This window comes from Phoenix dactylifera, unplaced genomic scaffold (genome assembly GCF_009389715.1).
Source record: "Phoenix dactylifera cultivar Barhee BC4 unplaced genomic scaffold, palm_55x_up_171113_PBpolish2nd_filt_p 000207F, whole genome shotgun sequence".
In the NCBI taxonomy this organism is placed as follows: Eukaryota; Viridiplantae; Streptophyta; class Magnoliopsida; order Arecales; family Arecaceae; genus Phoenix; species Phoenix dactylifera.
Window position 1 is genome coordinate 837,454 of NW_024067723.1, and position 18,258 is coordinate 855,711.

Consider the following 18,258-nt stretch of genomic DNA (forward strand, 5'->3'; position numbering starts at 1 on the left):
ATGCAGATTTGAGAGCTATTACCTTTTTCTTATGGATGGACTCTTCTTCGCTGTGTTGTTTCATTGTGAGCTCGTGCGTCATTAGGGATCCAAGAAGTTCCTCAAGTAGAAGCTTGTTCAAGTCTTTAGCTTCTTGGATTGCCGTCACCTTGGCTTTCCATGACCTTGGTAGACAGCGAAGAATCTTCCTGACAAGTTCACTGTTAGTATAATTTTTGCCAAGGCTTTTTAGGCCATTGACAATGTCAGTAAACCTAGTGAACATGCAAGTGATTGTTTCATTAGAATCCATCTTAAATAACTCGTACTTATGAAGTAATATATTTATTTTGGATTCTTTGACTTGATTCGTGCCCTCATGGGTCACTTCAAGTCTATCCCAAATCTCTTTTGCAGAATTGCAAGTAGAGACTCTATTGAATTCATTTCTATCTAATGCACAGTAAAGCACATTCATTGCTTTGGCATTGAGTTGTGCCTTCCTAAAGTCATTGTCATCCCAATCTTTTTCAAGTTTGGGTACAGTGACACCCTCTACATAGATGGATGGGATGTATGGTCCATTTAATATAATGGTCCACATCTCATAGTCTTGGGCTTGGATAAATATTCTCATCCTAGCCTTCCAATATGAGTAGTCGGATCCATTAAAGAATGGGGGTCTTTGGGTAGACTGGCCCTCAATGTGGGAAGATCCAAATGGGGTTGTCATTTTGATCTTTTACTCTTTGGGTAAAAAGAGTTCAGGCTCTGATACCACTTGTTGCCCAGATAGACAACCCAAGAGGGGGGGTGAATTGGGTTTTACACTAATTTTTCAATTAAAACGTTTGTGGATAACTAATTAATTCTTTTTGCAGGTTAATTAATTAGATGCTGCGTGCAGTGAATGAAAAGAAAGTGCAAATAACAAGACAATCACAAACACAAAGATTTTATAGTGGTTCGGAGCTAACCCTTGCTCCTACGTCCACTCCCCAAGTCTCACTTGGGAATTCACTATAACCCCTCGAATTACAGCCGGTTGTTTTGCAAGCTCACAACCCAACTTGTTGTTTTACGAGGTCACAACGAACTCGGTCGGTTTTCCCAGGCTCACCGACTAGAACCACCCCGATTGTTTTTCCGGGATCACAATCGAACCCTTACACGTTGGTTTCAACCTAGGCTCACCAACAAACCTATATACCCTTGATTCAATCCCCTGATTGAATCAAGTAAGAACCAAATGGAAAGAACAAAGACAAACAGAAAAATAGAGCTTCTAAAAAGCAGATATACAGCGATATATATAAGAGAAAAGTTAAGAGCCCTCAAACACGTTTGAGATGAAGTAGAGAAGGGCTTCTTAAACTTTGGGTCTCCTCTTGAATGTCTGGATGACTTGGAGGCGGGAGGAGACTTCTTTAATGCTGGGAAGAGTTGGTTGACTAGAGTTAATGGCCCTCTTCCTTCTTTTCCGTTGAAATCAGTTTGCAGATGAAGGATTCTTGTTTTCTTTGAGTGGAATGTTACTTCTCTTCTTTGCTACAGTCCTCTGTGGCTATTTAAGCCATTCCCCACGGAAACTAGCTGTTAGACACACTTTACTAGCCGTTCTGCACATTCTGCACATCCTGACAATGTGTCCGTTGGGGTCGGAGTCGACTCGCGCGATCTGGAGTCGACTCGGCTGTAGCAGGAGTCGACTCATGCTTTTCTGGAGTCGGCTCGGCAACTGTTCCAGATTTGAATTAAAGTGGTCTTCTCGACTGGGAGTCGACTCGACTTAACCCGGAGTCAACTCGCCAAAATCTGGAGCTGACCTTGCACTTTTGGAGTCGGCTCATCCCAAGGAATCCATAGATGTATTCTTCAACTTGGCTCACTCGAGTCGACTCGTGAGTTCTGGGAGTCGACTCGGCGCTCAGAGGCCGAACTCCCGATCTTCTGTCTTTTGGCTCGTGCAGTCTTGGAGTCGACTCGAACTGTACCGGAGTCGACTCGGCTCTCAGTATCCGAAAAACAGTCTTCTGTCTTTTTGGAGTAGCGCTGCCTTGGAGTCGACTCGAGCTGTCTTGGAGTCGACTCGCGTCTCAGAGACAACAATACTGTCTTCTGTCTTTTTGGGGTCGCGCTGTCTCGGAGTCGACTCGGGCATTGCGGGAGTCGACTCGGATCTCAGTGTCCGAAAACTGCTCTCTGACTTTTGCCTAGTATAACACTGAGAGTCGACTCTAGCTTTCTTTGGAGTCGACCTGCCAACCATCGGAGCCGACTCGCGTTCCTCAGGAGTCGACTCGGCTCTCAGGGTCCGAAAACTGCTCTCTGACTTTTTGTCTGTAACTCCCTGGAGTCGACTCATACTGCTCTGGAGTCGACTCGGCTAGCATTGGAGTCGACTCGCGCTCTTCAGGAGTCGACTCGCTGACAGGTTTTGAGTTGTATCTTTCTGCTCGTCTGTCTGTTCTCAGTCGGAGTCGACTCGTAATGTTCCGGAGTCGACTCGAGCCTGTGCCAGTGCTTCTGATACGCTTGGAGTCGACTCGTAATATCCCGGAGTCGACTCGAGTCTCAGACTTTGGTTCATCTTGACTTCTTAACTTATCCAAATTGTCTTGAACCAAATCTAGAGACACTTAACCATAAATTTACAAGAATATCACTGAAACACTAGATTGAATTCATTAGTAAACATAAGATATACTCAAATGCTTTGAGCTCATCAAAATCAAATAGGGTTATAATTAATCACTCCACAATAGCCACCTTAATCCGAGCGAACCCCATGGCTCGTCGCCCCTCTGTGACACCGTCCCCGGCCATTGGCCTCCCAGCCTTGGCTGTGATATCCAAGATGGTCGAGGACGACCAATACTCCGGAGGGAGCCCCGGTAGCCGGAGCCAGACCACCACGGTCTTTACCGGAGTCTCCCTGGGTAGGAAGTCCGGCGCCCACGGCTCCATAGCCAAAAGCTGCCCCGCCACCACCCGGGGGCCCTCCAGCAGGGCTCGGTCCCGGACCTCCGGCGACCGGAACCGGAGCGCGAAATGCTCTTCGGCGAGGGTGACAGCCACCACCTCCCCTGTTGCCTTCAATCGGGCGGCCACATCCTTGGCCACCCATTCAACCGGCACCCGTCGGCCAAGACTCCGACCGACCAGTGCTAGACCCTCCCACTCCCGACGAGCAGCCACGATGGGCTCCTCCGGGAGCTCGGTGACCGCCGAGAAGTGATGGCTCAGCCGAGCCACCTCCGCCTCCGTCAACCGGTGGGTAACCCATGGCCCAGGTCGCCCCCGGCCACCGGATCGGTCCCCTTTCTTACCCTTAGACGTACCTGGGTTTTGGGCTGCTACCTCCACCCACGACCTCGACGACGGCGCCGCAGACTGCTTCGTCGAAGCTGGCATTTTGTTTGCTTCCGCCGCCGTTGTCCCTGATGCCTGCTTCCCGGCCGAGCCCGACGACCCTACCATCTCCACTGGGTTACCCTGCAAGGAAAGGAAGAAATAATCCACGATCACTAGGTGTTAGGCAAACCTGGAATCACGGGATGCTCGCCGGTCACCAGGTTTCAATAGAGATCTCCTTCCGCCGCCGAGCACCACCGGCGAAGAAGACCGTTAGCACGTTTACCACCGTCTAACCTTTCTCTCTCCTCAGAGTTTCTCACTCTAAAGAGCCGTTAGCACTCATAAATTCCCAAAGGCGTTGCTGCAAATTTAATTACTCGGTACTTTTTTCTCAGCAATTGTTGAGTAGGTTGCGAAAATTAAAATTATTCCAGTTAACTAACACTAATCGTTTATCAACATTGGACTAATTTCTAAGTTGATTAACTTATATTTCAAATCAAATGATGTTGACTTCACCCGATTATTAAATGGAGCATTTGGGATCAACATATATTTGTTTTTTCTTTCATGATAATGGGAGGCACAGGCTACCCGGTAATGTATCGCAAGGTAAGGAGTGGATTTACATTGTCTCTGTTGTGGGCCACTTGAGGATGCGGTCCCAACTTCATACACATATCAGCTTTGGATTTACACGCAGAGGCCTGCATACGTTACTTACAATGCTGATGTGTAGGTAGTTCTATAACAACCTACGATCTCATCCAAAATAGCTACCCAAAAGATATTATTTGAATTTTTTGATTTTGTATAAGTATCCAAAATGTACCCAGCGAATAATCAATATGGGACTAAACACACGCTTGCACAAGTCCTCACATACTCTCCCTGTTCAAGCTCTAACGTCCTCGTCATGCTAAGGGTTCAAATCTAATCACAAACACCACAATCGGTCTGTGGTCAGCCCCAATAAATCCGTGCGGCAGTGTCCCCCAATTCATATAGGTTACGGGCCAGATTCACTCTAATACCATTTATAACAACACATGACCTCACCCAAAATGGCTAGTTGATCCTGTATAAAGTTCTCAAGATCTATCCAGATCCTGTATAAAGTTCTCAAGATCTATCCAACAAGTAATCGATACGAGACTAAATATACATGGCCCTCACAAGTTCTTTTAGTACCATAGAGAACTGTGGCCTAGTTATAATGAGTTTATAGTGCATAGCTCTGTATTTCCCTTACCTTTACATTTTATTTTTTTTTAAAAAAAAATTCCCGACAGAGGATCCGGTACGCTATGATCTTAACGAACAATCATAGCTCGCATTATATCTCAACTCCATCTCCTGTATCTTGCGGCAATGTCAACGATCCAACACTAAACAATCCGACTCCAACGATAAAAAACCGGTTCCAACTCTTAGGCAGTTGTTTACCGAGAAAAACTCTGAGACTGTTGCACCCCGGCACCAATAATCTTCTCATGAACTGCATTCTTTATGCTAATTTTCCGACATTCTCTCCCTAAAATTCTCTCTCTTTCGCCTAGCACTATAAAGACCACGACAGTGATGCGATTGGCCTCTGAAGAAGAAAAAGATGAGATGGTTAACGGCGTTTGGCCTCCTTGTCTTCCTTGCGGCGGCGGCGGCGTTCTCGTCTCCGGCGGCCGCCGTCGAATGCAACAACGTCATCTACAACAAGGGAGCGTCCTGGTCCAGAAACAAGGAAGATGGGACCCACTACGACCAGGCCCGCATGAACGACACGTGGCGCAATGAGTTCCTCTCCCGCTACCACCTCGCCCCCTCCGATGACGCGGCCTGGATGGGCCTGCTCCCCCGGAGAGCTGGACCGGCGGAGAACCAGCTCCACTGGGCCATGGTCTACCGGTCCATGAAGCGGCCCGGTCCGGCCCGCGGCTGGAAGGGAGGAGGCAGCTTCTTGAAGGACATGTCGCTCCACGACGTCCGGATCGACCCGGACTCGGTCCACGGCCAAGCCCAGAAGACCAACCTGGAGTACCTGCTCCTCCTCGACCCGGACCGGCTCGTCTGGAGCTTCCGGAAAACCGCCGGTCTGAAAACCATCGGTGAACCGTACGGAGGGTGGGAGAAGCCCGAGAGCGAGCTCCGCGGCCACTTTGTCGGTGAGCGCAATCGCGTCCATCTAAATCCTCATGATTCGTGTGTGAGTCGTGATATCATTGATGCAATCTAGCACTAATTTTGATGAATTTTCAGGGCATTTTGTGAGTGCTACTGCGTTGATGTGGGCGAGCACTCATAACGAGACCATTCGTGAGAGGATGAACAAAGTGGTTGATGCGCTTGATGAATGCCAAAAGGCAATAGGAACTGGGTATCTTTCAGCTTTTCCCACCGAGGAATTCGACCGTTATGAAGCTGTTGTATATGTATGGGCTCCCTACTACACCATACACAAGGTGAGCTTTCAAAAATAGCCTCAAAAATCTGTACGTATATATGAAGAGAATCCGATAGGTATTGAATAATGACTATATTTTAACAGATCATGACAGGACTTTTGGACCAATATACTCTTACTGGAAACACTAGGGCTCGTTTGTTTCGCGGGAAAAGAAGGAGGGAAAGTGTGGTCAACGGGAAAGTAATGAAATGCCTCTTGTTTGGTTGGAGTTTTCAAAGGAGAGAGAAGGGAAAGTTGTATTCCCATGGGAATGTGATTCCCACATTTCATGGGAAAGTCTTTCCCATGAGAAACATGGGAAAGTTACTTTCCCATGAGGCGGGAATCGCTCCATTTTTACTTTTTCCCAAAAAGTCCCTTCAACATTAAAGAAGCATTAAAGAGGCATTAAAAACCTAATTTTTATTAAGGGCATAATAGGAATTATATATAACTTTCCTAGGAAAGTGGATGGCCAACCAAACATAAGCATCTTGGAAATTTGTCACTTTTCCATGGTCAACCAAACATGCCAAAAGTACTTTTCTAGGCATCCTCTTCCTAGGAATTTGTTTCCCGGGAATCATATTCCTAGGAAGGAAAATGCTTTCCGCGAACCAAACGAGCCCTAAAGCATTGAACATGGTGATTTGGATGGCCAAGTACTTCAGCAATCGTGTGACAAACTTCATTAAGAAGTATACTATTGCCAGACACTGGGAGGCAATGAATGAAGAAACAGGTGGCATGAATGATGTTCTTTATAGACTGTATAGCATCACAGTAAGTTCAATGGTTATTATTCTGATGCTAAATATGAAGAAAATATGCTTCAGTCTCAAGTCATTTCATATGCAAAATTATGCATCGTCTTTTATGTTAAGCCTGATATGTATTGTTGACCCATTTTTAATTAGACTATGTTTTCAGATGAATTGATTAGTCAACATGGTATTAGAGCTCTGGTTTGCTAAATGTCGTGAGTTTGAATACTCTCCATGTTATTTATTTATTTAATTTAACCTGGTTATTATTTAGACTCGTTTTGATCATTGTAGACCCTCCACATGTATAATCTGAGAATTTTATGTGCATAAACTTTTCAGGCCAATTTGTTAATTAATAATTTATTCTCCTAAATTGAGCTCACTATCAAAAGAAATGGAGAACTTGCTAACATTAATGCATGTGGAAATAGGGAATCCATTTTTTTCCTTCTAAATCTAGTCATGCTTTTCATAAATAGGATCAAAATTATAATATGCAAGTGGATAATTATGAATAGAAATTCCGAAAATAATTGTTGCGTATAAAATACGCATGGTGAAATTGTCAACTTTTACATGCATATATTTTAAGTCGTTTTTATGAATGCCTAGTTAAGCAAATAATCGAACTTTAATTATACATTCACATGTAGCAACGATATATCATGAATGCAAGGATATCAATTTATTTAAATTTTCAAAGGAAAAGATTAGATGAAAAGTGTCTGTTTCATTATTTTACATGGTCTCAACATATCACATTAGATTTTATTAATGCATAATTTATTGTTTTATTAGCATATGCGAATATATACATGCGGAACTTTTAACACCTCAGCTAATGATTTTAATGAATTACTTGTAGAGTGATGAGAAACATTTGGTACTGGCCCATCTTTTTGGCAAACCATGTTTTCTTGGACCACTTGCATTACAGGTAATATTATTCATATCCCAATCCAACACTATTTTCTGAATCCATCATCTTATTAGTTGATAAGAACTTGATTATACTTCTAATTGTTAATTTGAATCAAAATTTTACAATTTTCTCTCACAGGTTGATAGTCTTTCTGGTTTACATGCCAACACTCACATCCCCATCCTCATTGGAGCCCAGACGCGTTATGAAGTAACTGGAGACTTGCTCTACAGGGTATGTTCTATTGCATGCCAAAAGTTTTCTCTTACTATCTCTTCATAAGGTATTAAAGTTTATTATTTTGAATTTAAGGCGAGTTTATCCGAATGAAGTTAGGGTTGCACCATTTGCCAGAGCAGATAAGGGAATGGATACTTGGAAGTTTCATCTTTTTCAAGCATATGTTTTTACCAATTACAATCATTTAAAATCATCTATCTTACTATCTTAAGCTCTTTATCTTTTCCCCCCCTTCAAATGCCAGGACATTGGGACAGTATTTATGGATTTTGTCAATTCTTCACATCTATATGCAACAGGTGGAACTTCATATGATGAGCACTGGTAAGCACTTTTAATCTTTTAATTATGTTATTTGTGAAAGTAATAACCTGATTCTGAATTATTATGCTTTGTGCTTTGATGATGCTTGATTGTACATACAGGACCGATCCGACACGGTTAGTAGGCACTTTAAAGATGAACACTGAAGAATCTTGCACTACCTACAACATGTTAAAGGTTTGTCATACTTCTCTACATGATGTCATACTATGACTTCTAGCAATTAAACTAATTTCTATTACCAATATTTGTTTAATTTACCCTTGTTTATAGATTAGCTGTGAATTTAATTTCAGGAGAATTGTATGGAGTAAGACTTGTAATAAGACTTATAATAGCTATATATATATATATATATGTTGGGGATAACGCAGGTTTCACGCAATCTATTTCGATGGACAAAGGAAATGGCATATGCAGATTACTATGAACGAGCACTTACAAATGGCGTGTTGGGGATTCAAAGAGGAAGAGAGCCAGGAGTCATGATTTATTTTCTTCCTCTGAATCCAGGAGGTTCGAAAGCAATCAGTGGTCAAGGTGGCTGGGGGAGCAAGTCTGATAGCTTTTGGTGTTGCTATGGGACAGGTTGTGCCTGTCACCTACATTTACAACTTGTTGGTTGTGTTCTTTTTCTTTTGATCTATTCCCATTTTTTTCCCCATAATAATATCGGTAATCAGATCGAAGCATTTTCATACATCAAGTTATAAAATTTGAAGGCATATGTAGAGTTCGGTGCAGCTGCAAAAATCTCATAAACAACTCTACTCCAATTTAAGCACTGCATATATTCACATACAGCAACAATAGTTAGCTTTTTGGAATCAAACTTAATAAGCAACTTATTTATCACAAATTTGAGGATCAACTTTAACCATTCATTTTATGTATTTATAAGCAGACATAGGATTGTGATTGAAGATAATGAGGATAATTAGCACATAAACATTTATATGATTTAACAGGTAGAAATCAAGATTTGAAGTGAAATGCATTTCTTGGATCCCTAATCCTTCTTTTTTTCCCCCTAAGAGCATCCTGTGATGGTGCTATAAATAAAAATAAGTTAGCCGTGAGCAATATATTTCTATTGATACTTCATTTGACAGCCAATGATTCAGCTTTTTCTCCCCAGCTACTGAATCATTCTCAAAGTTGGGTGATTCTATATACTTTGAGGAAGAGGGCAGTATCCCTAAGCTTTATGTCATTCAGTTCATATCTAGTACTCTTAATTGGAAGTCTGGAGGAATTAAACTGCAACAAAGAGTAGAAGAAGTTGCTTCTGGGGACCAATACTTGCGAGTGCTATACACAATATCTGCTAATCAGGTGATTATTATTTCCATCTAGCTCATTTGAGACATTGATATTCTATAGTGTAGTTGCAGTCTCACTAAAATGTGTGATCTCTGAAAATTGCTCATAGAACAAATTTTATAATTCTTTGAAACTTTGAGCTGTATTTCATACATGATCCAGTATTAATTGATTTCCAATAAGGAATTATAAGAATAATTTTGAAACTTCTAACGTCTATGTTTCAGTCAGTGTCCAAAAATTTCACTCTGGGCATTCGCATTCCAATTTGGACATCTTCTTATGGAGCAAAGGCCACATTAAATGGACAAAATTTAAAGGTGCCTGCTCCAGGTGAGATTTTTGCTGATTTTATAATTTGTGTTATGCATCTATTGCAGAACAAAGTTTCAGTTTTTTGAATAGTTGAATGCTAAAAAAGTTTCTAGAATGAGCACAAATGAATCATATAATAGACACTACATTACAGTGTGTGTTGAATTGCTACTAAAGTGATCAACCATGGTTTTATAAATTCTTCGTTAATGATCTCAGGTAGTGTCTTGTCGATCACTAAGAAGTGGAGCCATGAAGACAGATTGACCTTTCAATTGCCAATTGATTTAAGGACAGAGGCTATACAAGGTTATATCCCCAAAGTTTGTCAACATCAATTAGTCAATTATATAATTTCTCAAGTTGATTTTGTTCGATGCATCTCATATTCGATTTTTCAAAAGATTGCTTCTAGTTTTCTTCATCATTCATGCTCTATCATATTTCCCTAACATTTTTTTTCATATAACTCCAGATTAAGTTTGATGCTTCTGCCAAATAACACCAATTTTTATCATCGTAGATGATCGTCCCGAGTATGAATCAACAAAAGCAATTCTCTTTGGACATTACCTTCTTGCTGGTCTGTCCTGTGGTGCATGGGATTTGAAGAATGGGAGTGCCAAGTCACTTTCTGATTGGATATTGCCAGTTCCAGCTGCTTATAATTCTCAGCTTATATCCTTTACTCAAGAAATTGCAAGCAGGACTATGTTCCTTTCGAATTTAAATGGCTCTAGAGAAGACCAAGAGCGCACACTCACAATGGAGGAATCACCAAAACTTGGAAGTAATGCTGCTGCCCAAGCTACTTTTAGACTTAGATACAACAACACCAAAAAATACCAGTTTCCATCTCGAAAGGATCTCATCGGGGAGTCGATCATGCTCGAACCATTTGATCTTCCAGGGAGAATGGTAGAGCACCAAGGTCCAAACAATGGCCTTATAGTTGCTGCAACCTCAAAAACAGTAACTAGCAACCGTGACATGTCGAAATTTCGGGTGGTTGCTGGACTTGATGGCAATTCAAGCACTATTTCATTAGAATCAGAAAGCATACCTGGCTGCTTTGTGCATAACAAGATAGATCAATCTGCAGGAGAATGTGTTCGTCTTCTTTGTCGAGGAAAGATCGAAAGCAGTGATACTGCATTCCAACAAGCAGCAAGTTTTACACCAAGGGAAGGGCTAACTGAGTATCATCCAATCAGTTTCATCGCAAAGGGGACTGAAAGAAATTTCCTGCTGCAACCATTGATGAGTTTGAGAGATGAAACTTATTCGGTCTACTTCAATATCGGAGTGTAAATCTTTTAGGAGTTAGACTTGAGGAATGATATGATTCTCTTCTTCTTCACCTTTTCTGCTCACATTTTTGCTCAGCTCTTTCTCAGTTTGGAAGGTTATGGTTTTCTCTGAAATTACACATTTTTTATTAGAATGATATTTTGGGGCTAATTTGTTGCTCTTTCTGAATTTTCTAATTTGACATCCAAATGTGATGTGCTTCTGTCCTGGCTCCCTTTCATATTGGGGAAAAAAAGTACAAGTGGCTATGTTAATTAGAAGGACTTGTGATAAGCATAACTATCCAATCTCGTCTCAGTAGTGCAATTGCAACTCGACCTAAAATAACTGAACACCATAGTGCAGTTGGTAGTTGGCGTAGAAGTTTAAATTCAATCTACTAGATGGATGTTCATGAGTTTATTGCCTAAAAGACAAACTACCAAATTGTATTCAGAATCATTAGGTGCATCAAATAACTTCCCATATCAAGGGATATGCTGCAAATTCAGGTTTCTATGGCGCCAAATAGTTATGGTGACAATCTGGCAATCGCAGACCATTCATTTTCCAGGTTGACAAACGATAAACAAGAATGGTTTTCCAAATTTCTAATGCTTTTTATCGAAAATGTTGTAACCCCATCCATGCATGCACACCTACAAGCGCACATGCATGCATAAAAGACATAGTCTACAAAGATTCTTTATTGGCATAACGAGGAAGCTTTAAAAAAAGGGCATCTCGGTGCACAAAGCTTATGACATTGTAGTTTCTGGAAAAGGCTACATATATAGAGTCTTACCCTTGCATATAGAAAGGTTGTTTTCTAGTTTTGAATTTGTGAACTTGATATTATAATGGAGCAACCTTACAAGGTTCACTCTCTATTGGATGGTAAGGAAGCTTCATCTAACAAAATTTATTCAAAAACATTCAAAAATAAATTCTGATTTAGGTCCCTTTGAATCAATAATGACTACTCTCTCGTTTAGATATTTTCAAGGCCTCCTGTTATGCATAGGTACAAGCAATTATCAGATAGGCAATCATATCCAACTTCTTTTCAGATAGTGTTTGATCTATATCTAGAAACGAAATTAGTTCCCTATTCAAATAAAACTCTTTCACCGCTTAAAGAAAAATTGAAGGGTAGCTCTCCAATAACATGATCATTTTAAGTTACACAACTAAAAAGATAACCGTCACTCATGCATCATCTAGCCCTTCAAGTTTTAGAACAAGAGCACAATACCATCTTATATCCAAAGATGCCTTGATCGCCATAATTTGATGATCAATCCGATCTTTCTCAAACTTTAAGTATTGCATGTCGATCATAATCACTCTGACCATTCAAATCCAAACCATTTTTTTGGCGGTATATCTCATGACGCCCAACATTGAACTAATAACATAAGAAAATCTTATGTATTATAAGTTCAAACTAAAACACTTACATTGCTCATATCAATCCACTCTCTCACGTCTAAAACATGTTGTATGGTTTCAAAAAAAGACCTAATCATATATGCAATATTTTTAATGAATTATAGCCTCACTCCGTGTTTGGAGCAACTTTAGTTGTGCTACTTATGATGATCAGAACAAGTAGTCAACAAATGCTAGTGAAGGAACCCAACATGTCCTTGTTTTTATAGCCATATAATTAAGGAACCTGGGGAGGTTTTATAGGTATTACCTTGGAGAGTTGGAGGCCGCCACCATCAAGCGCGTTCAGCCTTCTTCCTATGTCACGTGCATAATACGTGACAGAAAGGAAGGCAGGCACGTGAGGGCGATTTCGTTATTTACTCAAAATGCGGGTGTATTTATGCGAACATACCTTACTTAATATATCATCCTCGCCCGCGCGATCTAGGGTTTTTTGTTGAGCCGCATCTCTCTCAGCTTAGCGTTTTAGAGGAAGGAGAGAGAGAGAGAGAGAGAGAGAGAGAGAGAGAGAGAGAGAGCGTAGACCGGCGGCGGGGGCGGCGACGATGGTGGAGAAGGCGAGCAAGGGGCGGAAGGAGGAAGTGGTCACGAGGGAGTACACCATCAATCTCCACAAACGCCTGCATGGATGGTATTTTCCATTGTCCTCTCCCCCTTCTTCCCCAACCCTCTTTTTCACCCTTCTTGATTTGTGGAGGCGTTTGAGTAGTGGATTTGTTCGTTATTTGAATCGTGGATTTGTTTATCCCAAATGGAAATCTTTACGTTGCTCCTGATCTGTTTTCGTTGTTTTTTCATGAATCTGTTGATTTTTTGATCGTTATTCGCCTTCTGTATTGAAATTTCCATCCATCATATATTCGTGATCTACTCCCTGATGGTGCTATTTGTTTCATTTGGTGACAACGATATTACTAGATCGTTCTCGTAGGTAATGCATCTTTTTGTTTAGTTAAATCTACTGGCTATGCATACATTATGGGTCTTTTGTTGGATTGAATTTGTTTTTGATCGCTTGTGATGTCATTTTAGAAAGAGATCTGGCTAGATTTCTGAGAGGGAGAACGTTATTAAAAGTGTGTGGAGTCGGTGTGGTTGTGCTCGAGATTAGATGGATAGAGGACGTTTAAAAAAATTTTCCTTTAAGGGAATGGTGATTTTCCTTAAGTTTCATCTTAAAGTCAGTATATGATGTATCTATAAGACGAGAATGACTGGACGCTAGACATGGTTGACCATTGCAGGTTTTGGTGAGGAAGAACAGAGTTTTTTTAAAAAATTAAATGTGCCTCATCTTAATTTTAGGACCATCATGTTTGAATAAATGGGCAAAAACGAACATTGCAGTATGCCGGGTTGTCCATGCACAAATGCTTACACCTGCACATGTGCTCACCTTGGAGGTGTATATTGGTTCATTCAAACATCGATACTGCTATAAGCTGCTACAAGGGTGTTAATGATGTATCATTTTCTCTCTCTCGAGAGAGAGAGGGAGGGTAATTTGGATCTGGTCGGGTGAATCTCCACTTAGATTCATATCGATGATTTGAATTGTTGAATGCGATCTACTATTTCTAAAGTACCTACCAAAAATAGTGTGATTTGGAGATCCCTATTCCATACATCAACCGATAAAAAAATATGTATTGTTTTGTTATATTTAAGTTGTCCAATTTTTGACCACTTGATGCATAGGCTAGGGGTCTCCAAATCATATGATTTTTTGGTGCATAAGCATATTAGAGGTAATGGATCACATCCAATAACTCGGATGACTGGATCTAAGTGCAGATCCACTTTGACAGGATCCTAGTCTACCTCTCTCTATATATATGTATGTGTACATACATACATATATATATATATATATAATGCATAGCTTTATGTATATATATGTATGTGTGTATGTGTATGTATATATAGGTTATAAGTATCTTTTTCTCATTTCCCACCAATGGTTGTTAAATCATGAAACAAAAATAAGAATAAACTGTTGTTGATTTTAGTCATAAGGAAACGTAGAAGTGCTGGTCACATTTTATGCTATGTATGATTTTGTGAGAAGAGTTAACTGGATTTTGTGGATCAAGAGATGAGCAACATGTTGGTTACCTTCATGCCAATTCTATAATGTTGTGTGAAATAGTTGGCATTTCCATGTTCATGACATTAGCTAAAAATTTGGAAGTGTGCTATGTTGAATGTTTTATCATACTCTTGAAATTTCAATCTGTTGGACTCTTCTAATGATTAAGAATGATGCATGAGCCGTCTAATGAGCCATGTAATCTAAATTAAGTTTTGTCATATGTGTACTTTGTTATTGAATGAAGAAGAACACTTTCTAACGTCTCATAGTCTTACATTATTATATTTCTTGAGTATGTTAACAAACTAGAGAAAGGAGATTTACTAGTACTCAAGAAATGTGCATTAGGTATAGCCAAGTACTAGAATTCAAATGTACAAAAAGTATATATTTACAAGAATAGCACAAGCTAGAAAGATAGATGCTATTTTGAAATCGATATATGCTATTTGTTAAAAGTCTTGGAATGGCAATTTTTTGTTTCTTAAAAATATGCCTGAACTCAAGATTTCTGTTTTTGTTATTTCACAAGTTGTTGGCAAGACAGTTTTGGTTATGTTGCCCAAGGAGACAACACAAGAGGGGGGGTGAATTCGTTTTTGATTAAATATTGACCAATTAAAAATTAGGTGAGTGATTAACTAAATCTATTGCAAGTGGATTAGTTAGATCACTAGATGCAATGAGTGAAGAGAGATAAAGAAACAAAGATCAATACAAACACAGAGAGGTTTATAGTGGTTCGAAGCCAACACCTGCTCCTACATTCACTCCCCAAGTCGCACTTGGAAGTTCACTATAATCCCTAGGATTACAGCTGGTTGTTTTGCAAGCTCACAACCAAACTTGTTGTTTTCACAAGATTACAAGGAACTCGGTCGGTTTTGACAGGCTCATCGACTAGAACCACACGATTGTTTTTTCGGAATTGCAATCAAACCTAGTTGGTTTTTTCTCGGATCACCAACCACAACCTTACACCGTTGGTTTTATCTTTGGCTCACCAACAAACCTTACAACCCTTGATTCAATCTCCTGATTAAAATCAAGTATAAAAGGGAGAGTCTAAAGTTTACATCAGAAAAGCTTCTAAAAAAGCAGATTTAAGACAATATAAACAAAGAGGAGTTGGAAGCCCTCAAACAGATTTGAGTTGTTGAAGTGGGGCTTTTCGATTTCTGAGTCTCCTCTTGAATAAGCCGGAGGATAAGGAATAGCCGGTAGAACTTTGAATGCGAAGGAAGCCTTTTGATTTGAGTTGAATGCACTTCTTCCTTCTCTTGCTTGGATTCACTCTATGGATGCTTTTTTGGTGGTTGAAAAACTTTTATGCTCAAGTGGGATGACTCTCTTGTTGTCTACTACTTTTCACTCTGGCTATTTAAGTGATCCCCTTTGAAAAATAGTCGTTAGAGAGGAGATTAGAGCCGTCTGACCCGTCTGCACAGTCTGACAATGTATCTGTTGGGATCGGAGTTGACTCGCGCGATCTGGAGTCGACTCGACTGTTACTGGAGTCGACTCGCGCTATACTGGGGACGACTTGGCCACTGTTCCAAATTTGAATTAAAGTGCATGCCTTGTCCTGGAGTCGACTCGGACCAAACTGGAGTCGACTCGCCAGCTGCTGGAGACGACTCGGGCACTTAGGAGTCGACTCGTTCTCAGGGTTTCAGAAATCAAACTTTCTGTATTTCTCTCACGAGTCGACTCCGCCAAACTAGGAGTCGACTCGGATGACTTGGGAGACGACTCTGGAATACCTGGAGTCGATTCGTTCACAGGGTTTTCGAAACTGATTTTCTGTCTTTCAGACTGCTTTCCTCTGGGAGTTGACTCGAACAAACTGGGAGTCGACTCGGCTGATATGGGAGACGACTCGTAGTCTTCGCGAGTCGGCTCGCTGACGGGTCTCAAAAACTGACGTTCTGTCTTTTTGTCAGCTTCTCCTTGGAGTCGACTCGCAACCTTTTGGAGTCAACTCGCTAATGAGGTCGAAAATCCATCGTTGTCTTTCTGTCTGTTCTCAGTCGGAGTCGACTCGCAGAGTCCCGGAGTCGACTCGAGCTTGTGCCAGAAACTTCAAGTGTCCCAGAGTCGACTCGTAATGCAGACTTTAGTTCAGACATATTTCAATACTTAACCAAAAGACTCTGAACCAAAGCTCAAGGTACTTAGACAGAAATTAATAAAGATTTACCTAAAACACTAGATTGAATTCATTAGAACAACATAAAACATACTCAAGTGCTTTGAGCTCATCAAAATCAATTAGGAGAATACTCAATCACTCCATAGGTTAACTTGAATCAATTTTAAGTTTGACTTGGATCCTCTCCAGTTGCGCGCCAGTGGTATGAACTGGAGAAGTCTAATATCGCATGGTTGTCTGTGCACTGCACAATGTCTGTGCTTGGTTGGGCTTTCATGTGGTACATGGGCCAGCACACCTTATAATATCACTCAAGTTAGGTTTGCATGAAACTTTTTTGAAATTGGTCCTGGATTCAGAGTGTTTCTTAGCAGAAAACATTAGTGTCAGTTTTAGAGGTTTGGACAAAACTTCATGTCCTACATCCTTGTGTACCTCTAATGCCATTTTGCTTCGAATTTTCATGGAAGTCTTTCTCAGAAGGTTGCTCAGTGTCATTTTCGTCTGGTAACAGCTTTGATTTGTGTAAAAATGATTATGTTTTGAGCCAAGTAAGTATTCCTTTTGGTGCTTCATTGTAGTTTATCAGTCATCTTAAGGCATGACAAAACCTAAAGTACACATGGGATACTTCACATCTCTTTTGCCTCAAGGTGTTCAACAAATGAGGGAATTAAGGCTTATTGAATAGATAATCCAATTTTTGGATCTATTGCAATAAATATTGGACATGCTTTGTACTTTTGAGGCTTTGTGTTATCCTCTTATAGCTTGATTCTTTATTTGAATAGTTAGTCTGAATTTCATAGCATGACCATGCTTTCACATGACATCATAGCTGTCTATTGTTGCACTTGCATTTGTGATCATTCAACAAGCATTACGGACATGTGTTTGCCGTTTTGTAATTTGTGAGCAGCACTTTCAAGAAGATGGCTCCCAAGGCCATTAAGGAGATCAGAAAGTTCGCACAGAAGTCAATGGGCACGACTGATGTCAGGGTTGATGTGAAGCTCAACAAACATATCTGGAGCAGGGGGATCCGAGGTGTGCCAAGACGGGTTCGTGTGAGGATTGCCCGCAAAAGGAACGAGGAGGAGGACGCAAAAGAAGAGCTCTACTCGTTGGTTACTGTTGCTGAGGTTCCTCCAGAGGGTTTGAAAGGGTTAGGAACTAAGATTGTTGAGGAAGCAGATTGAATTCTTGGCAGTCGGATGCCCTCTTTTGAGGTTATTATGGCAATGGGGATTATTTTAAGATTTTGTAGGGAGTTTTGGGTGCAATTGGAGTGTTGAACTATGAGTTTTTCCTTTGCTGAATTTAAGTTATATTTAAGAATTTCTTTCTTGGTCACATTTCATTGAACCGTGTTCTTATTAATACTAATCATCTGGCAATTGCTTGTTTGAGCAGTCTACGTTATGCAGCTGTTTGCTTCAAAATTGCATGTTTGTACTTTTCTGCCTTTCACATGGCTGTACAGAATGTGGACAATTTAGTTTTAATTACTTCAGTTAGTTTACCGTATGAAGATTAAGAAGTGGGCCAAAGCCGTGTTCATCATTCTTTGTTTGGTAGAAAGTGTTCAAAATTCAGAGGATT

At 40.6% G+C, this 18,258-nt stretch overlaps 2 protein-coding genes across 2 annotated transcripts; both read left to right on the forward strand.

The window, feature by feature from the left end:
- Positions 1–4,945: 4,945 nt before the first annotated feature.
- Positions 4,946–10,978, forward strand: LOC103717747. The gene is made up of 13 exons (XM_017845337.3): positions 4,946–5,495; positions 5,590–5,792; positions 5,879–5,930; positions 6,411–6,559; positions 7,409–7,480; positions 7,604–7,699; positions 7,950–8,029; positions 8,131–8,206; positions 8,404–8,617; positions 9,168–9,364; positions 9,580–9,685; positions 9,887–9,976; positions 10,191–10,978. Exons 1-13 carry the CDS (start codon positions 4,946–4,948, stop codon positions 10,976–10,978), a joined length of 2,673 nt encoding a protein of 890 aa, XP_017700826.3.
- A 1,862-nt stretch (positions 10,979–12,840) lies between these two features.
- On the forward strand, positions 12,841–18,073 carry LOC103717742 (60S ribosomal protein L31-like). The gene is made up of 2 exons (XM_039117374.1): positions 12,841–13,043; positions 17,576–18,073. Exons 1-2 carry the CDS (start codon positions 12,958–12,960, stop codon positions 17,853–17,855), a joined length of 366 nt encoding a protein of 121 aa, XP_038973302.1. The 5' UTR covers positions 12,841–12,957; the 3' UTR covers positions 17,856–18,073.
- The last annotated feature ends 185 nt before the right edge of the window (positions 18,074–18,258 follow it).